Source organism: Cervus canadensis, chromosome 4 (assembly GCF_019320065.1).
Source record: "Cervus canadensis isolate Bull #8, Minnesota chromosome 4, ASM1932006v1, whole genome shotgun sequence".
NCBI lineage: Eukaryota > Metazoa > Chordata > Mammalia > Artiodactyla > Cervidae > Cervus > Cervus canadensis.
Genome location: NC_057389.1, coordinates 53279420 through 53300991, shown reverse-complemented (window position 1 = coordinate 53300991; position 21572 = coordinate 53279420). Strand labels below are relative to the sequence as shown.

The window sequence follows — 21572 nt, the reverse complement described above, 5'->3', positions numbered from 1 at the left end:
ATGTTGAGTTTTAAGCTAACTTTTTCACTCTCCTCCTTCACTTTCATCAAGAGGCTCTTTCGTTCTTCGCTTTCTGCCATAAGGGTGGTGGCATCTGTGTATCTGAGGTTATTGATATTTCTCTGAGCAATCTTGATTACAGCTGTGGTTCATTCAGCCCAGCCTTTCTCATGATGTACTCTGCAATAAGCAGGGTGACAATATACAGCGTTGATGTACTCCTTTCCCGATTTGGAACCAGTCTGTTGTTCCATATCCAGTTCTAACTGTTGCTTCTTGACCTGTATACAGCTTTCTCAGGAGGCAGGTCAGATGGTCTGGTATTTCCATCTCTTTAAGAATTTTCCACAATTTGTTGTGATCCACACAGTCAAAGGCTTTGGCATAATCAATGAAGAAAAAGTAGGTGTTTTTCTGGAACTCTCTTGCCTTTTCTATGACCGAGTGGATGATGGCAATTTGATCTCTGGTTCCTCTGCCTTTTCTAAATCCAGCTTGAACATCTGGAAGTTCATGGTTCACATACTGTTGAAGCCTGGCTTGGAGAATTTTGAGCATTACTTTGCTAGCGTGTGAGATCAGTGCAATTATGTGGTAGTTTGAACATTCTTTGGCATTGCCTTTGTCTGGGATTGGAATGAAAACTGACCTTTTCCAGTCCTGTGGCCACTGCTGAGTTTTCCAAATTTGCTGGCATATTGAGTGTAGCACTTTCACAGCATCATCTTTTAAGATTTTAAATAGCTCAGCTGGAATTCCATCACCTCCATTAGCTTTGTTCATAGTGATGCTTCTTAAGGCATACTAGATTTCACATTCCAGGATGTCTGGCTCTAGGTGAGTAATCACACCATCATGGTTATCTGGGTCGTGAAGATCATTTTTGTACAGTTCTGTGTATTCTTGCCTCCTCTTCTTAATATCTTCTGCTTCTGTTAGGTCTGTACCAGTTCTGTCCTTTATTGTGTTGATCTTTGCATGATATATTCCCTTGAACATTAGAAATGTATTAGAAATGTATCTCTAATTTTCTTGAAGAGATCTCTAGTCTTTCCCATTCTATTGTTTTCCTCTATTTCTTTGCACTGCTCACTGAGGAAGGCTTTCTTATCTCTCCTTGCTGTTCTTTGGAACTCTGCATTCAAATGGGTATATCTTTCCTTTTCTCTTTTGTCTTTAGCTTCCCTTCTTTTCATAGTTGTTTGTAAGGCCTCCTCAGACAACCATTTTGCCTTCTTGCATTTCTTTTTCTTGGGGATGGTCTTGATCACTGCCTCCTGTACAATGTCACAAACCTCCATCCCTAGTTCTTCAGGCACTCTGTCTATCAGATCTAATCCTTGAATCTGTCACTTCCACTGTATAATCGTAAGGGATTTGATTTAGGTCATACCTGAATGGTCTAGTGGTTTTCCTTACTTTCTTTAATTTAAGTCTGAATTTGGGAATAAGGAGTTCATGATCTGAGCCACAGTCAGCTCCTGGTCTTGTTTTTGCTGACTGTATAGAACTTCTCCCTCTTTGGTTGCAAAGAATATAATCAGTCTGATTTTGGTATTGACCATCTGGTGATGTCCATGTGTAGAATCTTCTCTTGTGTTGTTGGAAGAAGGTGTTTGCTATGACCAGTATATAGCACTGCTGTTGGAAGAGGGTGTTTCCTACGACCAGTGTCTCTCAGAGTTTCTCAAATTGACTTCCACTGAGTCAGTGTTGCTGTCTCACCATCTCATTCTTTGCTGCCCTCTTTTCCTTTTGCCTTCAATCTTTCCCAGCATCAGGGGCTTTTCCAATGAACCTGCTCTTCACATCAGGTGGCCAAAGTATTGGAGTTTCAGCATCAGTCCTTCTAATAAATACTCAGGGCTATTTCCTTTAGAATTGACTGGTTTGATTTCCTTGCAGTCCAAGGGACTCTCAAGTGTTTTCTCCAGCACCACAATTCAAAAGCATCAATTCTTCAGTGTCAGCCTTCTAGATGGCCCAATTCTCACACCTGTGCATGACTGCTGGAAAAACCATAGCTCTGACCATACAGACCATTGTCGGCAAAGTGATGTCTACTTTTTAATACACTATCTAGATTTGTGATGGTTTTCCTTTCAAGGAACAAACGTCTTTTAATTTCATGGCTGCAGTCTCCATCTGCAGTGATTTTGGAGCCCAAGAAAATAAAATGTTACTGCTTCCACTTTCCCCCTCTTCTATTTGCCATAAAGTGATGGGACTGGGTGCCATGATCTTAGTTTTTTGAATGTTGAATTTCAGGCCAGCTTTTTCAGTCTCCTCTCTCACCTTCATCAGGGGGCTCTTTAGTTCCTCTTTGCTTTCTGCCTTTAGAGTGGTATTATCTAAATATCTGAGGTTGTTGATATTTCTCCCAGCAATCTTGATTCCGGCTTGTGATTCATTCAGCCCAGCATTTCACATGATGTACTCTGCGTAGAAATTAAAGAAACAAGGTGACAATAATGTCACCCTGGAAATTATTAGTGCTCATTTAGGTAGCACTCCATTGTGTTCATTGCTTATTGGATGCATCTGTCAAACCACTTGACTATCTAAGTGAATTAACCATAAAAGTAATGGTGGGCTCCACAATGAAAGATTTTTCTCCCTAAAAGAAGGGTGAGAAATCTTTGAAGTTGTGCATTTATGTGTAATGAAAATGATTTAACAAATAGGCAAATCATATATAAAGGAATAATAGTGGACTATCATCACAGTGCACAGTTTAACCCTCCTTTTAGGAATTTTTGTTGCCTTTAGAATCACTGCAGGTCACCTGTGACAACCCTAGCTTCAGAGCAAAGAGGAGGAAAAGCTCTCTATGAATCAATATGTTCATCAGCAGTGCTTTCCTAAGTATTATCAATTATGCAAATAAGTCAATACTTGTTTGATAGCCCATGAGAATAGAAAGTAGAAATATTGGTAAAGTAATATGGAAATGTGCTTTGGGCAGACTGTCTATTGAAAGAAAAGCAGGAAAAAAACACATAGATTACCTATGAAAGTATCTTTATTGAAATTGCCTTTTAAATATTTTACAACTGTGATTGATATGAACATTATCAATTTGGGTATCAAAGTAGTCTTTTAAAAAATTTTTTCAATGGGTATTAAATATATTCTAGGCACTGTGATCATGCTGGAGACAAATATCATTTAATTCTCATCGTCCTACCACGGCAGTATTGGTATTTCTACCATTTTCAGATGAAAAAACTTACAGCCAACAGCAGAATTGTGCCCTATTCCTGTTTCTTTGACTCTCAATCCCAGTTTCTGAACCACTATGCTTTCCTACCTACCTCACTATGGAAATTCTGGGATCAGATTATGTTCATCTGCATCACACCTCTTCTTTTAAAGACTGTATTTTAGTTGCTTAACCTGTTTCTCAGTTCACTTTTCTGTAAAATGTGAATGACAGTAGAGCTCACTTCATAGGAATGCTGTGAATCTCTAATGAGATTCTGCAGGCAAAGTGCAAAACAGCACCTGGTATGTAGTAAACATTCAATTTAATGTTGCCTATTTTTATTACATGATAGGAACATAGGCTGTGGCTATATGGGAAAATCCCAGGTTAAGCCACCTTTGTCTCATTTTGAATTCCTACTTAAAAGAAGAGCAATTAATCAGTGGCCAGTTGGCAGAGATATGTGTTCAGGCAGAGCCTCTAAACTCTATAAATCTTTCTTTCTCCATTATCATCTGAAGATAGCCTGGTGAGAATAAGATGCTCTTTTCATGTTATAAAAAGTGAAAGGGCAACTCCATTTCCTTTCACTGGTCTTCTTTTGGAACTTGGAGTGAATGGAATGGTTGGATCTCTGCCCAAGAAGCTCCTTTTTCAAAAAGACATCATTTCACTGAAGCACCATGATATACTGATGAAACAGGCCTTGGCCTTGGAGTCAAATCTGCCAAATATCAATCCCTGGTTTCATCTTTTATTAGCTTTGGGACTCACGGGCAAATTAGTCAACAGTTATGAAATCTAGTGTCCTCATCAACCAAATAGGAATCACACTTACTGTAGAGCAGTGGTTCTCAGCTGGAGGTGATTTTAGTTGTGTTGAGTGAGGAGTGGAGGTGCTACTGATAACTAGTGGGGAGAGGCCAGGGACGCTTCTGCACATCATACAATGTAAGAGACAGCACCTGCAACAGAGAATCATCCAGCCCAAATATCCGTAGTACCGAGTTGGAGAAACTCTTCCTTGGTGGTGTTGCTAACATAAAATACAAATGTTTGTAAAGCACTTGGCCCCACACCTGACATGTGGTCAGAGCTCACAGTTCATGAATGTCATTTGCCAGGAGTGACTCACTATTGTGAATTCCCAGCTTCCTCTGTCAGGTCCAAGCATTGTGCTAAACTAATTCACACGGAGGTGTCAGACTCAGCTTCCATCAAGGGTGTGTGCAGTTTAAAAGCAGACCTTTTAGATGCTGATTCTGAGTAAACCTGTATGATGAATCTCAGCCTCCCTGGAACTGGGGAAGTTTGGTCCCTGCTCATCTCCTCTCACCCCCAGGAAGGTGGGAATTTGGCATTATGGTTCCCTAATTCTCCTCACTGGTCGTGAGGTCAAAGAGATGATGCGAGTAAAGTGCATTATGGTCCCTAATTCTCCTCACTGGTCGTGAGGTCAAAGAGATGATGTGAGTAAAGTGCCCAGCCCTGTCTACAGCATAGGTAGGTACCAGCGGAGGTCAGTGTCATCATCACTCAATGTCTGTCTGTCTGTCTATCTCTGTCTCTCTTAGACATGTGGTCATGTTAGAGGAATCTGCTTTCTTCAAGCTGCTCTGTCGTATGTTAGTCTTCACTGTACTTAGTAATGGACTCTTCCTGAGAGTTTTTCTTTCCTATTTGATGGACTGTTCAGAAATGAAAACCTCTCTACTTGGGTCTGACTTTGCCTCCATAACTCCGCACCCTTCCAGCTGTTTCCCTGGCAGGGTCCCAGACAGGGCTCAGGAGCTGGGTCTTGACACCATAGTTAGACATCTTTCTCTTTCCTCATTGTAAAACAAGGGTGCTCAGTGGCCTCTAAACAGGTCCCTTCTAGGTCTTGTGCTCTATGATTCTGTCCAGGCCTGTCCATAGTGAGTCTTGAACCACATCCCAGTTGACCTTTTCATGGCTGTGTTTCTCACCATCTGAAGTTTTCTGGTTAACTCCAACTTAAAAGCAGTTTATGATTTATAAGTGTTCTAAGACAGCAGTCCCCAACCTTTTTGATACCAGGAATCAATTTCATGAAAGACAGTTTTTCCATGGACCAGGGGTGAGGGAGTAATGGTTTTGGGATAATTCCAGCGCATTACATTTATTGCACATTGTTTCTATTATTATTACATCAGCTCCACCTCAGATCATCAGGCATTAGATCCTGGAGCCTAGCAACCCCTGTTCTACAGTTCTTTTATTTTATCTGTGATTCTTGAAAAATTCCCAGGACACTCTGGCTCTTGAAAAACTGCTCTGGGTTAATTTGATTATTTTTTCTTTTACCAGGAGAATCAACAGAAATTTATGCCTGCATTTACCAATAAGCCATAGATTGTTGTGTTTTGATTTCCGCACTTTGAGGAGGTATTATATATTGGTTGGTTGTTGAAAATATATTAAGCAGTATTAGTAAATATGAAATCTTAATTAACTGGCAAAGGGCTTTTTCCCTGTGCTAATTAAATGCATACTTCAAACACTGTTGACTGCTACCGGGGCAACCCGGGTAGCAGAAGACTTATGGAGGGGGGTGACATATCAGAAAGGGACCAGAACTCTTCATCCTTCACTTAGTTATTTTCAGTTTTCTCCAGTGAACTTGAGAAAGGGAGATGAGATTTTTAATATAGATAAACTGATTTAAAAAACCTACAAAAACCTGGACTTTCAAGTTGTTTGGTCAGTTGATTACTTTTTAAAGTTACTGAAGAGTTGGAATCACTGGGATTATTATGTCTTAAAGTCCACACTTTTAATCTTTTTGGTCTGTCGGTATTTTTAAATATCTTTAGTAGATATTGAATAACGTATCCACCAAAAAGAGCAGAGACTTTGTACTAAAAGAGATCTGTATTTGAATTCTTAATTTGCCACTTGTAAACTCTAACTTTGGATGGGATAATTAATCACTTTGAGCTACAGTTTCCTCTTTCCTAAAAAGGAAAGAGAATCACATCCACCTAGGAGAGCTATTGTGAAGATTAGATTATGTGAAGTGCTAAGCACAATACTAGGCTCATGGGGGTCCTCAGTAAATGATATCTACTATTATGTTAAGTTTCTGGTTTTGGAGGGACAGATATTGTCATTCACTGTGGGAATAATTATGTACAATAGGAGGCAGCATTGTCTTAGTATGTTTCTTGACAGTATTAGTCAAATTTGTTGGGACTAGTGTAGCAAAAGGGCTGTGAGTCCAGAGAAGAAACAGGTAACTTACAAAGTAGCTTAGAAAGTAGTTGTACTTGCACCCTAGAGTAATATTAGTGCTAGAATGGTACAAGTGCTCGGTCAGTTCAATCACTTGGTCATGTCCAACTCTTTGCAATCCCATGGACTGCAGCACGCCAGGCTTCCCTGTCCATCACCAACTCCCTGAGCCTACTCAAACTCATGTCCATTGTGTCAGTGGTGCCATCCAACCATATCATCCTCTGTCATCCCCTTCTCCTCCCACCTTCAATCTTCCCATCATCAGCATCTTTTCTAATGAGTTAGTTCTTCGCATCAGGTGGCCAGAGTATTGGAGTCCTTCCAATGAATGTTCAGGACTGATCTCCTTCAGGATGGACTGGTTGGATCTCCTTGCAGTCCAAGGGACTCTCAAGAGTCTTCTCCAACACCACAGTTTGAAAGTATCAGTTCTTTGGCTCTCAGCTTTCTTTATAGTCCAACTCTCACATCTATACATGACTACTGGAAAAACCATAGCCTTGACTAGACAGACTCAGGGGATGACAAAAGTAAACTAGATAGATATTGAGTGTGATTGCATGAATTTGATCAAGTGTTCAAGACTCTTATTGTAAGTAATGCAAAATTAACTCTACTAGATTAAGCCAGAAGAGAATTTCTTGGCTTATAAAATTATAGGGATGAGGCCAGTGTGTGATACTGCTAGATGTTGGGCTCTGTCTCCTGACCATTTCTTAGCTTTGGCTGTCTGCTTGGCTTCTTCATGCATGAACTCCCCTCCAGCTGGTAAGGAAGATGGCCAGTGAACTCACATCCTCCCAGTTTGGCACATCCCAAATCACTAGGGATAGTACTTGTAAGTTCCCACAGAACAGTCCCAGTGGGGACTCTGATTCACTCAGCTTGGCTCATATAACCATGCCTGAATCACCCACTACAGTTGGGAGATGGCTGTTTCACAGAGAGTCCATTTGTCCTCCCCTTGTGGCTAGACATGGCAGCATGGTTGACAGTTCCTTCAGGATGGAATAGTGAAGGGAAGTTCCCGAAAGGAAAGGATGGATGTTTTTACTGGAAAGGGGAAGCATACAAATCCTGTAATAATTTCATGTATGTTTCACTCTAAGAGATAAAATCCTCTGAGATACAGATTGAGAGGAGTTGTAGTGAAACTTATTATTCAGGGGAAATGGTCAAGTTTATGAAAACTGGTGAAGAAAAATATAAAAGTAAGTAGCCAGGATGAAGAGGACACCGTGGGAAAAGAGATCAGATGGGCCATCGAACTCTCTAGGAAATAGGCAAATAAGGACTTTGGGGACAGGAGTAATTCAGTAGAGTCTTAGCTGAAAAATGCTGAGACTAAGAGGAAGAAATACAATAAAAGGAAAGAAAACAAGAACCTGGAAAAATGTGAAATAAGTGTGTCATCAAGGAACACTTGAAAGAGCAAGGCAGTCAGCCAGAAAGTTAAAGTTCAGGACTAAAGCTTATACACATCACTGCATTGCTTTATTCAGAGAGAAAGCTCACAGGTGAAAAACCTGAGCTAGGCGGGTGTTTTGGCATCACCAAAGTGGAAAATTATGTGATTAGAGACCATAGCCGAGTAGTTAAGAAAGTTTTTACTGAAGTTGTTTAATGCCTTTAGGGATTTTTTGGATATTAATAAATAAGTATGAGTGATGATCAATTAGAAAATATATGTTCTGGATGGATTTTGCCATTAATCTCTGTTGATCGGCCTATCTTATGCTTTTGTTACATGTGTATAAATGTCTAGTGAAATGACTAAATTTTTCCATCTTGCGTGTCATATTTTTCTATCTTTTTTTTGTGTGTGTGGTAGAAGGTTTACTGCCTCTCACAAATACTCTAAACCATACACCTCATCCATTTCCTCTCCTGTTCATTTTCATGCAGGTATTTTCTGAGCATCTACTGCCGTGAAAGCCCAGTGTGTATGTGCCCTGGAGTATGCATTAGAATTCAAAAGGGAATAAAGCCAGGCTTTAAAACACAGGAAAACTGACATTAATCCAACCTAAGAACACATCCATAGTTACACATCGTGGTGGATATGAAGGAAACAGGCTGGAAGTTGGGACTGGTTTAAATTGGGCTGGAGGATGGATAGGTAAGGTGCTCTGAGAAAGGGATGGTCAAAAAAGACCTTAACAGGTGAATATCAGGAAAATAAGTTGCGATGGATGAGCACATACAAAACCCTTAGTAATGCATAACAAGGGCAGCTGGGGGCTGAATGGCAATGATGGTTCTTCACTTCCATTCCCTAACTCCTCCATCTGCACTCATGGTCCAGCAGGTCGAGAGCTGTGTCTGTCTTTTCTGTTGAATCCCTGGAGGGGTCAGTGTCCTGTTATTTAGCTGTTGTCTCTGGGCTTCAAACCCACCCCTCTCTGCTGTGCTGAGGTTGTGATTCAGCTCACCACTCTTTTCATGGGCTCAGCTGGCTTCCTGTTAGGTTCTGTCCATAGGGGACATAGAGGAAGACTGTAACACAGCAGGAGAAGAAGGACTCCTTGCCTGCTTCCTGCTCATCAGAATCAATCCAGCTTGTATTTCCCCCAGAAGGAGTTGGTTCTAGTTCTCAACTTTGTTGTTATTGTTGTTTTTCTTTAATCCCAGAGCCAGGCCCCTTCAGATACCATGACCAGCAGCAGGGAGGGTGCCCTCCTCATATGCCTGGGTCCCACCTCCCACAGGATGCCTGTTGCCCACATCTCAGTTCTAGTGACCCTATCTCTTTTATTTGTCTCCTTGGTCCTAAGGGTGGTAGCTGCCTCTCGCAGTCACTGTCTTTGGCCCTTCCAACATCTGTTTAACCAATTCCTTATATTAAATTCTCCCTTTTAAGATAACAGGTGGAACATCTGTTTTCCTGATTGGCCCTGACAGATGCATGGATGGTTTCACTGTCTGCTCTTTCCCAGACTTACCTCATCTTAATGAGGGTCCCCAGCTGGGTCCCTCCAAGGCCAAATGTCCAAGTGCAGAAAAGGTCAACCACAAGCAAGAAATGAGGATTGTCAATCTGGAAGATGTATTTTTCCCAGGTGCTTGCATGGTCTGTCTATTCCCAATCTCCACTGTGCAATATCTTTTCCAAGGTTAGCAGAATTATAAAAACATCAGTTTGGGCATTATTGACTTTTCAACCGGGATACCGAGAAAGTGTTTCAGCAGCCTCGATAAATTAAATCTGGCCACCTAGCTCCCAGACTGGCAGGCTCCTACATCACTGACAGAGAAGACAGGGAGAAGCAGTTTTCCCAGCTGTTGCTGTAAATGATGAGCATTGTGTTCACAACCATTAGCAGGTGGAGGATTTGAAGTGTTGGTAGATTGCAGAGCTGCCTCTTTTAAAAATGCATAAGCACTTTGTGAGTTTGCTAAGTTGTGATTCACTCAGCTTGGTTTGAATTTTTCATTGAGGAGAAAGATTCTGTAGCCTTTCCTCTTTTATTCCTTCTTTGTCAGTAAGGACTCAGGGCTATAGTGGAGAGGGACTAAGTCCACTCATTTAATTTTCTTGATTGGTTCTCAATTTGTCCAAGTTATAAACTGCTGGAAGATTTAGTGTTTAAAGACTCAAGGCTATTGAGTTTCCTGCCCCTCCCATTTAATCCCAACTACAAACACCTCTGGGCTCTGGGTTTAAATTTATTTGATGTGTCCTAGCGTAAATTTTTATCCTGGAAGTTCCATCCGTTTGTGAAATTCTAAGCACTGCACTGTAAAGGAAACGTCTTCCCAAAATTATCCCCTGGTCTCATAGTATGTGCCAGACACTATAAGTGCTAATGGTTACTCTCCACTCCCAAACAAAATCAGACATTATGATATGCTCAGTGTACATTTTCTTGAAGAGTCCAGTTATAGCATTAGTGTTCTTTCTAACATGATGCTCCAGCCAGACTGAAGAATTGGTTGTATAGCATGTTAGTAGAAACATAATCATCATATCTAACAAGCTTCTGATTTGTTTTGTTTATGTGGATCAGTTTCTGGCTTCTAGCAGAATGAATGTGTACACTGGTCAAAGTATGGATTGGGTGCCACAAACCATGAAACGCTTTTACCTTAATTATCTCATTTAATTTTCCTAAAACCATTATGAGGAAGATGCTATTACTAACCTTATTTTTCAGAAGAGGAAATTAAGGCTCAGAGAGGTAAAGTGTTGATCCAAGCTGACATATTGCAGAGCCTGACTCTGGAGCCTGCCATCTATCTACTGTGTTATCAACTTGTTATAATTCAACACATGTGTTTGACTCATTCATTTAACCATCAAACATTTATCAAGCCTCTATTATGTGCCTGGCAGCAAAAATGATGTCCAACAAATTCAGCAGTGGTTTATTTAAAGATAAGGAAGCGCTATTAGGCTCTTTGACCAGAAACTAGTTAATACACCCCCAAAAGGCTGCAGATATTTTGTTGTTTTAATATCAACAAATGAGACTTTTCTGGGAATGAAATTATTTTCTCCCTATATCTGACTAATCAATTGTAACCTATTTTCTCCTCAAATGGAGAGAATTATTCCAGCCAGTATTGAAACCTCAGCAAATTGGGAGTAAAAGTATGTTGTAATTTGAAATACCAAGGTATTTAGTAGATCATAATTTGCTATAATGGGGAAGATTATAGAATACCTTGAGTTACAGAATTGACCTTTCACAGATCCTTTTACTCTTTCCAGAACAGGTAAGCTTATGTCAGTGGAACTGCAAGGGTGAAAGGGTTTTCTGTGTTCTGGTTTAAATCCTCTGTCTGCTGTGGTTAAATTCTTGGGAAGAGGGTAAGCAATAGAAAAAAGAAACAACATGGTTCTCTTCTCACATCTGATTATTTTTCAGATTTTATAATGACCCTTCAGATTGCACTTCTAACTGGACTGTATTAATACCATCTTCTTCCTTGATTTCAAACTAATATATAGACTTCAGAAGCCATCTTATGAATTACCTTTCCAAAGTAGTAAAACATTCAGATGTGCTCATAAAATATTGAAACATGTGGAAGTATAATGGGCTCCACTAAAATTAATCTGTTTAATTTCCCTTTAATAGTGATAGTGCCTAGAATTAGTGGAAAGTAATACTTCTCTTTGCCTGGAAGCTGGTGGATCCCAACCGACATTTAAATCCATGATGATCCCAGAAGTTCAGGGCAGAAATAATGCATCTGTGCCAGGGTCTTGGCTTGGATAGGTCGTGGAGGGCTGCGTGCAATTTTCCACATGAGCACACAGGACTCATTCACATGTTGGTGTTCGTGTTGTTAGACTGCCTTTCAGAAAAGAAGCCTCAGGTTCCCCTCCATGTCCGTTGAATAGAAAGACTTTCAGAGGAAGGTAACTGTTGGACAGAGAAATGCAGGCCTGTTCTTTTTTTTTTTTTTTGATGTGGACCATTTTAAAAATATTTATTGAATTTGTTACAATAGTATTTCTGTTTTGTGTTTTAGTCTGTTGGCCACAAGGCACATGGGAGCTTAGCTCCCCGACCAGGGATCAAACCTGCACCCCTGCATTGGGTGATCAAGTCTTAATCACTGGGCCATCAGACATGTCGCCCAGGCTTGTATTTCTACTGATTTAGGAGGGTTTATGGCCAAAATATTTTGTCATCTTGTTTTAAGGTTATAGGCAGGTGTATTCCAACATATCTTTTTCTTCTCTTTTCTGTCTTTCTCCTATTCCTTTTCCTTCTTCTTTTAAAGCTTTGTTCAGTTTCTGAATTTTGCTCAAGAAAGATCAAACTAGATCAGTCCTGGGTTGGTGTTACTTTTCCTTGAGCCAACTCATTGGAGCCATTTCTCCATGGAATCATATTAGTATAGGGATGACCAGGTTTGGAGAGGCAGAGGCAAATTCTACCTTCTGAAGGACAAAAAACATCCTCCTCAGAATCGGGGCTGGCAGACAGAAACCATTTTCTATAGCTGATACTTTCAGTCACCAGCTGGCACATATTGAATAGTTTCTCTGTTGCGTGGAAGATATTTATTTGTAATAGCCTGTGATAACTAGGACATTACTGCTGTGGTGATTCCTTCTGGCTAATTGGATTGTTGCATTTTGTTTGATGGGTATATAAATACAACGAATATTCAGTCACATTTGAAAAGTAGTAGAGAAGAGCGAATATATATTAGAGATCCTTTTGGCATTGTGATTTATAGGGACTTTCTTTTTTACCATCTCTGAGGAAAAATGTATAACTTGTTATAAATATTTAAATGGTTTAGATATGTAGAGGGCAGACATTGTAAGAGATGACAGGATATAACCTTCCTAATAGTTTCCATCCTAAGGTTCCTCTACTTTGACCACATTAGAAATGATAACAAAGTGGGATCTTATTATCATGTGACTCATTATTTATGAGAATAAGATATAGTGCAAATCTAAACTGGATCCCTTTTAAAACATATAAATGTACCACATTAACTTTGCCCTTAATATTAGCATCATAAAGTGGATTGATTTCACTTTAATTTTTTCATGGCATTAGTACAATGAATATATGAAGTGCCCAGTGTATAACATCTGATCAGTAAACAGTATTAGGTTTATGACTCCAAGAAGACTGTGGCTATGTAGAGAGTGGAAGGCTTGGAGCAATGACTTAAGCTCAGGAAATTGTTTGCGCAGTGACTCTGGATTTCCTAGTTTAGGGAGCCACCAATTGAGTATCTAAAAAATGGCTCTGCTCCAAATAGCTGAATGTACTGCTATGAATCAAGACTCAGGGAAACAGGGAGAGAGGAATTCACACTGGCTTAAATATAATGTAGTGGATTGTATAAGTGAAACCTCATTGAAAGGTCTAGCTTCAGGTATGGCTGGGTCAAGGTATTTCAGAATAATTATTAGGATAATAATAATTATTGAATTATTTAATTTCTATACTCTTACTGGAGCCTTTTCTGGTATGACAACAATGAACTCTTCACTGCATCTACCTCAGGGTGCTCATGGTATAATAGCTGAGATGCCTAAGGTAGAAAATAACTATAACAAAATGTGATATGTGTAATAATAGAGGCACTTACAAGGGAAGATCATAACTCAGAGGAAAAATTGACAACTATTTCTGAGGATAGGTGAACAAGGACTTCAGAGAGAAGTGATACTTTGAAAATTGTTTTGAAAGAGAAGCATGAATTTTACAGACAGATTAGTTATAGTATTTGGGAGACCTGTTTCCAAATCCCAGCTCTGCCATTTACAAATTGCACAGCTTTGAACAAACTATGGCAAATTTCTTTTTGGGGAGCTGCAGCTAGGTCTTTGTTGCTGTGCAAGGGCTTATTCTAGTTGCCAAGAGCAGGGGCCACTCTCTAGTTATGGTCTGTGGGCTTCTCATCGCAGTGGCTCCTCTGAGTGCAGAGCACAGGCTGTAGGGTGCATGGGCTTCAGCCGTTGTGACACATGGCTTAGTTACCCCACCACAGTGTGGAATCTTGGAATAGGGATCGAACCTGTGTCCCTTGCATTGGCAGGCAGATACTTAGCCACTGGGCCACTGGGGAAATCCTAGAGCAAGTTTCTAAAATTCTAAAGTCTTTAGTTTCTTTATGTGGAAACTGGGGATGGAGATACTGACATCTTAGAATTGTCATGAGGGTCTAGTATGTTAATGGGTGCGAAGAACTTACATGTGGGTTTGTACAAAGTAAGCTCTCCCTGAGTGGTAGCTGTCATTCCACTCTTCTAGAATCTCCCTGTTTACCTGACTGCAATAACATGGAGCATAGGATTAGGGCTTAACATCAGCCACGGTAAAGTCAGTTAGCATATATTGAGTGCTTATTGTGTGGCACACATTGCATTAAAATTTCATTTTTGTTGTTGTTTGTTGTTCAGTCGCTCAATCATGTCCAGCTCTTTGCAACCCCATGAACTGCCACATTCCAGGCTTCCCTGTCCTTCACTATCTCCCAGAGAATTTCACTTGCCTTATCTAATTCCCCCCTTCAACTCTTGAAAGTAGGGAAGTTATTTTCTTCCTCTCACAGATGAGGAAACTGAAGCTTTAAGAATTAAATGGTCTGCCAAGGTAACAAAGTTAGTGGTGACACTGTGCAGCTGAGTAACTATCGACTCCATGGACTAATGCATTAGAATGTATTTCCCTTTATGCAGCTTACCCTTATGAACTTCCTTCCCTCAGTGAACTCGGCTGGCGGGTACTCCTGTTGCAACCCATTCTGTGTGCTGTCCTGCTTCTTCTAAAGACACGGCTGTGGAAGCGTGTCTGTGTGTGTTGATGTGCAGTGCTCCTACCCCAAGCTGAGCTGCCTGACATTCACTCCTTGGGTCCTGTGCTTCTTTGCAGGTGAGCCTTCCAGGTGGTCATCGTCGCACTGTGATTGCTGCTGCAAGAACGGTAAGGGTGACAAAGAAGGAGAGAGCGGCACCTCCTGCAACGACCTCTCCACCTCCAGCTGCGACAGCCAGTCTGAGGCCAGCTCTCCCCAGGAGACAGTCATCTGTGGGCCCGTGACACGCCAGACCAACATCCAGACTCTGGACCGTCCCATCAAGAAGGGCCCCGTCCAGCTGATCCAGCAGTCAGAGATGCGACGGAAAAGTGACCTGCTCCGGACTCTGACTTCCAGCTCCAGGGAGTCGAACATGAGTAGCAAAAAAAAAGCTGTTAAGGAAAAGCTGTCAATTGAGGAAGAGCTGGAGAAATGCATCCAGGATTTCCTAAAGATCAAAATTCCAGATAGGTTCCCAGAGAGAAAACACCCTTGGCAATCTGAACTTTTACGGAAGTATCATCTATAGGGGCGGATGAGGGGGTGGGGGTGGGAGAAAAAACAGTGTGTCACCGTTTTGAAATAAACCTCCTGAAAGAAATCCATATTTGAAAAGATAAAACAACAACTAACAATACACATTTGTTAGAACACAATAGCCCATTGATCTACTACTGCCTATTTACCTAGTTCACCTTAACATGTCAATCCACAGGGTAGATTTCTTTCCAGATGTGGAAGTATAAGAAATTCTCTCTCTCTCTCTCTCTTTTTTTGGTTCTTTGTCTGTTTGTTAACTTGGCCCCGTGTGCTGAGTATCTTGTCTATAGATGAGAGCCAGCGACGTAAGAACAGCTGAGAGGCCTTGGGAATCATTTATCCCAAACTGGGTTTTTCCTCTCTTCTTCTACCTCCCTCCGTTGAATGAAAATTATGGTAGTGATCTGGCCCAATGCCATAGGTTTGGATTTTTAAATTTTCCTTTTTCCTTTTGTTTCTGGGGTGATGGGGGGAAAGTGGCAGATTTATATGACTTTTCACTCAAATTGATTATGTGCCAGTTTATATTGACTCCGTATGCATGAGTATCTGTGCAACAGAAGCACAACCAAGTATGTATATACACACAGAGCACATGACCCCAGGGCCTGGGCCTCCTAAGGGGTTGTTCCTGCCCCCCGCAGCGCCCTCTTAGAGTCCTTCAGCCACAGGAGCCTCTGCTTTTTTCTTAAAAACCCTTCTGGGAAGATTTCTGAGCCTCTCTTGGCATCATTTCCTTACATCTAATAACCCCCATCATCAGCAAATTGTCTCCCTTATTTGGAAATGAACACCCTCAGGCTCCATTTTACTGCACTGCTCTCTCTCAGCCCTAGGAGAAGGTGAGAAGAGCTAGTCACATGTTCTTAGTATTTTAAAAAACCCAAACATCCGTATCCACAAAAATTCCTGCAAAATGACCCCAATTCAGCCTTCTCTACCCTGAGCTGAATTACCTTTCTTCTGTCAATGTTTCTGCCCATGTTTTAATGGTGTGACCTTTCCACGTACTCCATGTTAAGTTCTCTGCATTCCTGTGTAGTTGTGGCAGTAAGAACAGCACACAGTACTTGAATAAGGGTCCAGCCTTTTATTTTAAGGGGAAGTTGTATTTCACACATCCCCTAATAATTTCTTATAACTTTTTAAAACTACAGTGCTTCACTGTTACTTCCTTGGAGCCAGTTTTGTTTGCCTCTGGAATCTGGGCTTTGGCTGTGTCCATACTAGAATTTGGCTGTCACTTCTCTGATGTCTTTGAACAACCCAACTAGATAATTGAAGCTCTGAAATTAAGAGTTGGGCTTTCTAAACGGTCTTTCTTGTTTACATCCTTGACCTGTATGGACACAACCAAAAAGAAACTGTTAATAACCATCCATCCATGTGACTCTGTATTCTATTAATGTACTCATAGTTTTTTTCATAGATTTGTGGTAAATGAAGACTAAAGGGCAAGATTTGACTTTCAGCATTCCTCATGCATTTCAGCGGGAACTGAAAAAATATTTTTTTCCCATCCTTAATTGTGTGCCAAGAACTCCTATTTTTTTTTTTTAAATTGTGTGTGTGTGGGTATGTGTATATGTACCACAGGTAATAAAGGCAACTGGATGATGTCTATGGGAGGAAGACATAGTGACCCATTGCTTCCCATTGAAATCTTTCATTGATGCATATTATTATGTAAGAGGTGTATCTTGATACTTGTTATTAGTGCTCATTAACATATGGATAGCTTTCTGAATTTTTGTTAATTCTTACCTTCACACCTGGGCAACAGACTCAGCCAATGTTTTCTTGTCCTGATGGTTCAAATGGACTTAACAATTTTGCTGAAGTGAAAAAAGAAAGATCATTTTGGGAGTTGTGTTGTAAGATAATTGTATTTATGAATTTAAGTGCTGTTTTTTCATACATTAGTGTATCAGCAGACACTTGATCTTAACTACAACATAGCTTTGTACAGTCTACCAGTATGTCTTTACTGTTTTCAGTGTTTCTTTATACCATTTCATATTGGTCATATTGGTAATAGAAGATTCTGCAAAGGATCATAGAACTTAATGGGTCAAGAAGTTGAATTTGGTGAAAATATCCCCAAACTCACTTTGCCCAAATGATTCTTATGGTCCTATTGGAAGTTCTGTCAAAGAGTTGGGGGTCTAACTAAAATGGCCAGAGTCCCAACTTTCTTAAATTTCAGACCTGATTGTAATGGCTTCAAGATAGAAACACACTAGTAAGAAGTGGAGAACTAGTAAGATGGCCATCAACTCACTATTCCTACTATGTATGTACTTTAAATAGGAAATGAAACATTGCAAAGAAAATGTTAATGGCATTTCTCTGTTCTTTGACCTGTCTTTTTTTTTTTTTTTTTCTGTTTAGGCTGTCTTTATACCCCCAGAAAACAAAACTGGTGGTGGCAAGTCTGTTTAAAGTAATAACATTTTTAATTGGGGTCAGTTCAAACCAAATAGTTCACATAGCTGAAACAGCAACAGTGTGTTCCTTTGTGTGGTTGTTGGTATGGAAATAACAGTTAAAGTTAGTCATTCAGTTGTGTCCAGCTCTTTGTGACCCCATGGACTGTAGCCCGCCAGGCTCCTTTGTCCATGGAATCTTCCAGGCAAGAATACTGGAGTGGGTGACCATTCCTTTCTCCAGGGGATCTTCCCAACACAGGGATTGAACCTGGGTCTCCTGCACTGCAGGCAGATTTGTAGACCTGGTTAGTAAAAGTCTCTACAGAGACACCAGGTCCATGCACATCTTCAGTCCTAGTTCAAGTGGAATTGAAGTGAGGGCTATGTGGCCTACAACACTGGAAATGAATTCTGGGTAAGTGAATTAGAAGATTAAATGCTATAGTGGCCCTGCACCATGTATCATATTCATTTCCTCAAACTTAAAATAGTTTCAAGAATTTTTTAATTCATTTCTAGACAGAACAATATGTATGGTTTGCTTCTTGAATACTGGTGAGGACAAAGGCTGATTTGAAGAGACTAGTAGCATCAAATGGGTCAAATCAATGAGGAATCATATGCACAGAGACCTTGGAAAATTCTGCCATGCTAAAATCCAGTGAGCTTGTGGAGGTCATTCTCTATGGTATGTGGGTGTTCTGAAGTAAGAACTATATTTATAAAGTCCTCTGACCCACTATCAAAGAGGGAGTGATCTGTATTCAGCAGGAAAGGGGGAAGACAGGAAAATAAAACTGTTGGATCATGGTGGTAGTGTGCTCTCCCTCCCTCTGCTAAGAAAAAAATTGCATTGAGATGTGGCCGTAAAACAACAAAGTGGCTTCCAAAATATGCTGTGCTGTTATCCTTTGTACTTGTAGGCACAGTTATCTTCCTGGAAATGCATGCATGGTGAATTACAATAAAAGGGGAACAATGCACAAATCATAAGTGTTCCCTTTGTTCTTTATTCCTCCATAGCTATAATATGTCTACTCCCGACTGATTCATGTGAGGCAGGGGCACATGTATAAAAGGGGAGCTAACAGGGAATTTTTCTTTTTTTTATTGGTCTTGCTTGATTCATGGGCACCTTGCTTGCTTGATTCACAGACACCTTTACCCATAGCACAGATGTGTACTGTTCACGCTGGGTCCTCTTAGTTACTACTGCTTGAGCTTCTGGATTAACTTTGCTTCTCAGGGTTAGATTCCTCTCTGATTATTGCTTTGTTGGTACCTAGCAAAACAGGCTGCAGTGAGACAAAGAAAAGGCATACATGGTGTTTTGCAAAACTACTTGACACCAATTCCCAAAATGGGAGACAAACTTTGATTCTCATATATTTTTCTCTGTTACAATTTCAACTTTTCAACTTTGTATTTATCATAGTGGTTTAACCCAGAGCACTTAAACGCTGGTATTTTCTGGCACTTTCTATCATACAGTGGGACTTGACTAGTCTTGGTCATCTGGATTATATTTCCTAGAGTTAAGACTACACACTTTTAGGAAGAATCCTTTGTCAACTTCCATGTGACATAGCAATTTTCAGAGGAAAAATGATGAGAGTTATTTTCCCCCATGACCATGACAGATAAATATTTTTGCCAATTTGCATGCTTGGTTATAGGGTCAGCATGGGCTGTTTCTCTCTTAATGTCTTGGTATTGTTGGCATCTTGCAATCTTGATGACCCAATTTATTTATTTTCTTTTATATTGTCAAAATAATACACGAGAGACAGCATTAGAGTGAGCATTCTGTATTCTGAGTTAAAATAAAGTTAGATGTCATTTGTACAGGACTGTACAATGATTAATATCTGCAGAGAAATTAGACCAAATGAAACCTGCTGAAATGGGTTTGATTTATATTGCCTTCATCATTCTGATTTTAGATGAAATGGTTATTGCTCTCCACCCCTGCTGAAAGAAAAAGAGTGTTAAGCTTTAATAATCACAGCTTTGCGATGCAAGCACAAAGCTACTTTGAAATGTTGTTTTTCTCATCTTGCCATATACACTGTAATGGAGATTCATCCCTCAGTGACCTCCATCGCAGAAGTGTTGGCAGTGTTTCCAGTACTCAGCATGTGGAAAGTCATTTGTAGCACTTGTAAAAATGCAGATCCCTGACCCTATTCCCAGAAGGTCTAATCCAGAAACTTCAAAGGGGGCCAAGGAACCTGCATTTAGGGCTTTCATCCTTAATGATTTCTGTGGGATGGTCTGTGGACCTTCCTTTGAGAAACTCTGGTGTTTAGGGACTATGTAGAGGTCACCATTCCTCTTACTTCCTAGTGGCACTCCCTCTCACATATTACTACAGATGAGTCAGAGCATGCATAATTCATTATCTTAAGGAAAAAACAAAACAAAACAAAATCCAAAGAAGAACATCCTAGGACTAGGGCCGGGCAGATTTCTATAGTTGGTTTGCCCTTTCATCTGCTTGTCACTCATGACCTCCTCTCCGTTTTGTGTATGTTTGATGTTTGTACCTTTTTGTCCCCAAACTGAAAACCTGCATCACTATAGTTGTATGACTGGGTAGATGGGAGCATATCTCTGAGTGAGATGTGTCCTAATGATACCCAACAGGGAACAAAGATAATGCCCTTTTCTGAAGACAGTTGTTCATCTCTAGGCCCATTTATAGTTTGCATCAGAGGAACCTCAGAGTGATCCATAATTTAGTGGAGTGTGTGGCCCGAAAGAGGTTCCTATAACTGCACATACAAACCACCAAAATGAGTATGGGATGTTGAGTGAATTTAGCTATATCATGAAGAAAATCCTGAGTCATTGTACTGCTTACTTTGTCCAATTTGACTCAAGCAGTATTAAGAAACCCTCAGAGAGTTGATGACTCTGAACCTCAACATTAACTAAAAATGTAAAGCAAAATCCATAAAGAAGAATGCATTTAAAAAAAGAAATAGGGAGTGGATTCAAAAATTTCATTTGTAATGATATGAAGTTCTCGAATTTTCAGTCACTCTGACTAGGAGAGATGGCTGTACTGTAATTATTCAGAAGAAAAAAAAAAAAAACAAATTTGGAGGTTTTAAGGGATCCAGTTGATCCTATCCATATAACAGAATAACTGGAGAGGTACCAAATCCTGCCCCCCCACCCCACTACAATAAACAGAGAATAAATGACTTAAATTCATGCTTGTCATAATCATTAATTAATATTTAAGTAAAAACTACTATCAAAGGAAAGTGAAGAATGGTCAGCGAAACTAATGCATTTGAACCACAAATTATTTTGGCCAAGAATTTTTTTAAAATCTTAAATTGGATTTAGTATCCTTTCCCTCCTTTATTTCCCAATGGATCTTTTTATTCCTCAGCTTTCTAAACTTTAAACAATGTTCTTCTTGTTTGTGAAAAAGTTGTATTGTTTATTGGGTAAAGAATTTTTAGTTCCTAGACTATCTTCTTTGCTTTATTTTGGGAATTTACTTTTAAAGGGCTTAAGAAAAATGTGTCCCAGTCCAATGACTATCAAGGGGTTTGTCCTGGAGGAAGGAGGAGGTGATTTTCCTGTTAATCAGCCTTTTAAAAGCACTTAACTGCCAAGTGGAGGATTTAGTAAGTCTCCTCTCTCCAGCGACCTCTTCCATCTTGTCAGTTTATTCTTAGAATTGACCTTTAGCTAATTTACCTGCGTTTGCACAACAAAAATCAACATAACTTCAGACTCTCACTGCTGATGTTGGCTTCATCCATCACAAATGGAAGAGGATTGATGCATAACTCAGTAGTGGAGGAGAACTGCTTTATAATTGTGTGTGTGTGTGGGGGGGGGGT

The 21572-nt window shown here is 40.1% G+C and overlaps 1 protein-coding gene across 1 annotated transcript in view; it reads left to right on the top strand.

Annotated features, from left to right (window-relative positions):
- Window positions 1-18696, top strand: part of KCTD16 (potassium channel tetramerization domain containing 16) — a 286438-nt gene extending 267742 nt beyond the window's left edge. The window contains exon 3 of the mRNA XM_043465114.1: window positions 14815-18696. Coding sequence (XP_043321049.1) covers window positions 14815-15269 — 455 coding nt within the window. The 3' untranslated portion in view covers window positions 15270-18696. The remainder of the gene's footprint in view (window positions 1-14814) is intronic.
- The last annotated feature ends 2876 nt before the right edge of the window (window positions 18697-21572 follow it).